Here is a 1,928-nt window from a genome sequence, read left to right on the forward strand (position 1 = left end):
GAAGCAGAGTGGATCAGCGAGGGCTGCGTAGTGAGCAGAGATCGTCGCCGGTGCCCTGTTGGTGGTGTCAGCTAGCCAAGACAGGAAGTCCAGAACTGTGCTAGCGGAGATGGTCACTATCGCGTGTCTCCGAAGGTTGGGAGGGTTGTTGGATCTGGATGACGGTCGGGACCGTAGCGAAGACGCGGTCTGTCGCTTCCTGGTCGAACAGACCACGGGAAAGGGGAGCTGCTCTCACCACGCCCCGGCGAGCTATCTCCGGGGCCGACCGCGTTGCAGACTGACGAGCTGCCAAACGAGCCGCGGTGAAGGCCCTCGCTGCTGGGGGTAGGGCTGATGACGCCATGTTGGCTGTACCCTCTGCCACGGTAGAGAGTGCCGCCAGGGTGTCTCTGCATACAGAAAACACGCGAATCAAATTAGTAGGGCGAGAAGGATCCCGATCCCCGGAGGGTGTAATAAAGTCACATCGCTCAATTGTAGAACGTATAACATATGCGAGGCCGAGGTCGTTTCCGAACGACCTCGTCCTCGGGCGCTAGTCAAGAGGCTCCGTCCTGGGTGAAGACGCTACCTGAGCGTCTCTCGCCAGGACAGGTCTGGACCCTCTGTATAGATTGAAATATCCCACTCACCTCAATTCTTCCCGCGGGAAGTCCTCAAAGCTCGTGGCGAGCGTCGTCAGCCAGTTCCTCATCATCGCGATGGCCGTGACGGTCGAGATGGTAGAGGCAAGGTCTTGTCTGGTCGAGGCCTCCGTCGTCAGCAACTTAGCTTCCGGTTCACTAAGTTGATGGGGGAGGGCGGGGTCCCTGCCCGAGTGCCATAAGCAATCGCGCAGGCCCTCCGGCGCGAAGGGTGGTGGCAGGACGACGGGGAATGATGAAGGGATATGCCGTCGAGGAGGAACCGTCTTGGGTTGGTCTTGGGCCCGCTCGAAGAGAGCAGGGATGTCTAAGGCCTTCTCCCCTTTCTCCTGCGGGAACCAGGCGTTTGGGGAGAATGCTACCGCCGGTGAGTCCCCCGACCTGTCGACAAACATATGCCCATCAGGGTTTAAACGAGGGTTCTCCAGGAGAGCACCTAATGCGTCCAGAGTGTTAGAGGTGGAAATCCTGGAGGGCGTGGAGGCCGGGGCGGAGAGGGGTCGAATCTTGTATAGAACCGTAGCCCCCTCCTCGTCGTTGGCCCACTTTAGGATAACGTCATCTCTCCTCCTCCAGCCCTCCGGTAGCGAGTAGTCGGGAGACCAGGCCACTAGCTTGTGGCCTTCTCCAAACGAGTACTCCCAGGACCGGGGAAGGTCACACCATGAGAAGGGGCGGAACTCAAAAGAGTCCGTCATGGTAGGAGGATAAGGTAAAGAAGAACTGTAGTGGTCCTCCACCCCGTCCAATCCGACGGACGTCTGATTGGGGGGGTTCCTCCTGAGAGGGGCCTTCTAGTCCTATACCTGTCGCCGGCACGGAGGGGCGGAGGGAAGGACCAGGAGGGAGAGTGGGAGGGGGGGCTAGAGCCGTAGGTTCAATAGGAGGTTGCTCTGGAGAGGGGTGCGTTATGATTTGCGCGGCCTGAAAGGCCGGATAATGTGATAGGGCCGATTCAAGGACGGGGCCTATCAGGGACGGAAGGAGGGCAGCCACTTGGGCAGCCAGAGTTCCCTCTCTCCTCGTTTCGTCCTCCGGCTCCCTGCCCTTGTGGGGTTTACGGCGAGGAAAAGGAGAGCGAGGAAGGGAGGGTGAGTTGGGGGGAGAGGCTGTGGAGGGTGGGGACAAGCTGAGCGTCCTGGACCTCGGTGAGGCAGACCTCTTTTTCGAGCGAGTTTTCCTGCCGGGTTCACGTGAGTGAACTAGGGAGGAAGAAGAGTTCGTGGGGGTGCTTGACAAAGCAAGCCGTAAGGGTTTTAAGGACCCTTGATGGTCGGATGT

At 59.4% G+C, this 1,928-nt stretch overlaps 1 protein-coding gene across 1 annotated transcript; it reads right to left on the reverse strand.

Moving 5' to 3' along the window:
• Nucleotides 1–97: 97 nt before the first annotated feature.
• On the reverse strand, nucleotides 98–1,421 carry LOC143036054 (uncharacterized). The gene is made up of 2 exons (XM_076203310.1): nucleotides 636–1,421; nucleotides 98–392 (listed from the first exon to the last, which is right to left on the reverse strand). The coding sequence occupies exons 1-2, from the start codon at nucleotides 1,343–1,345 to the stop codon at nucleotides 101–103; spliced, it is 1,002 nt and encodes a 333-aa protein (XP_076059425.1). The 5' UTR covers nucleotides 1,346–1,421; the 3' UTR covers nucleotides 98–100.
• Between the last annotated feature and the right edge of the window lie 507 nt (nucleotides 1,422–1,928).

This window comes from Oratosquilla oratoria, chromosome 20 (genome assembly GCF_046742065.1).
Source record: "Oratosquilla oratoria isolate Oo_2021 chromosome 20, ASM4674206v1, whole genome shotgun sequence".
NCBI classification, from domain to species: domain Eukaryota; kingdom Metazoa; phylum Arthropoda; class Malacostraca; order Stomatopoda; family Squillidae; genus Oratosquilla; species Oratosquilla oratoria.

What these genes read in the sequence shown, in the direction of transcription:
- LOC143036054 (XM_076203310.1), bottom strand. Translation starts at nt 1,345, where the DNA reads ATGACGGACTCTTTTGAGTTCCGCCCCTTCTCATGGTGTGACCTTCCC. An exon ending in TTCCCGCGGGAAGAATTGAG is followed by an intron (nt 393 to 635) that starts GTGAGTGGGATA and finishes TTCTGTATGCAG; the next exon opens with AGACACCCTGGCGGCACTCT.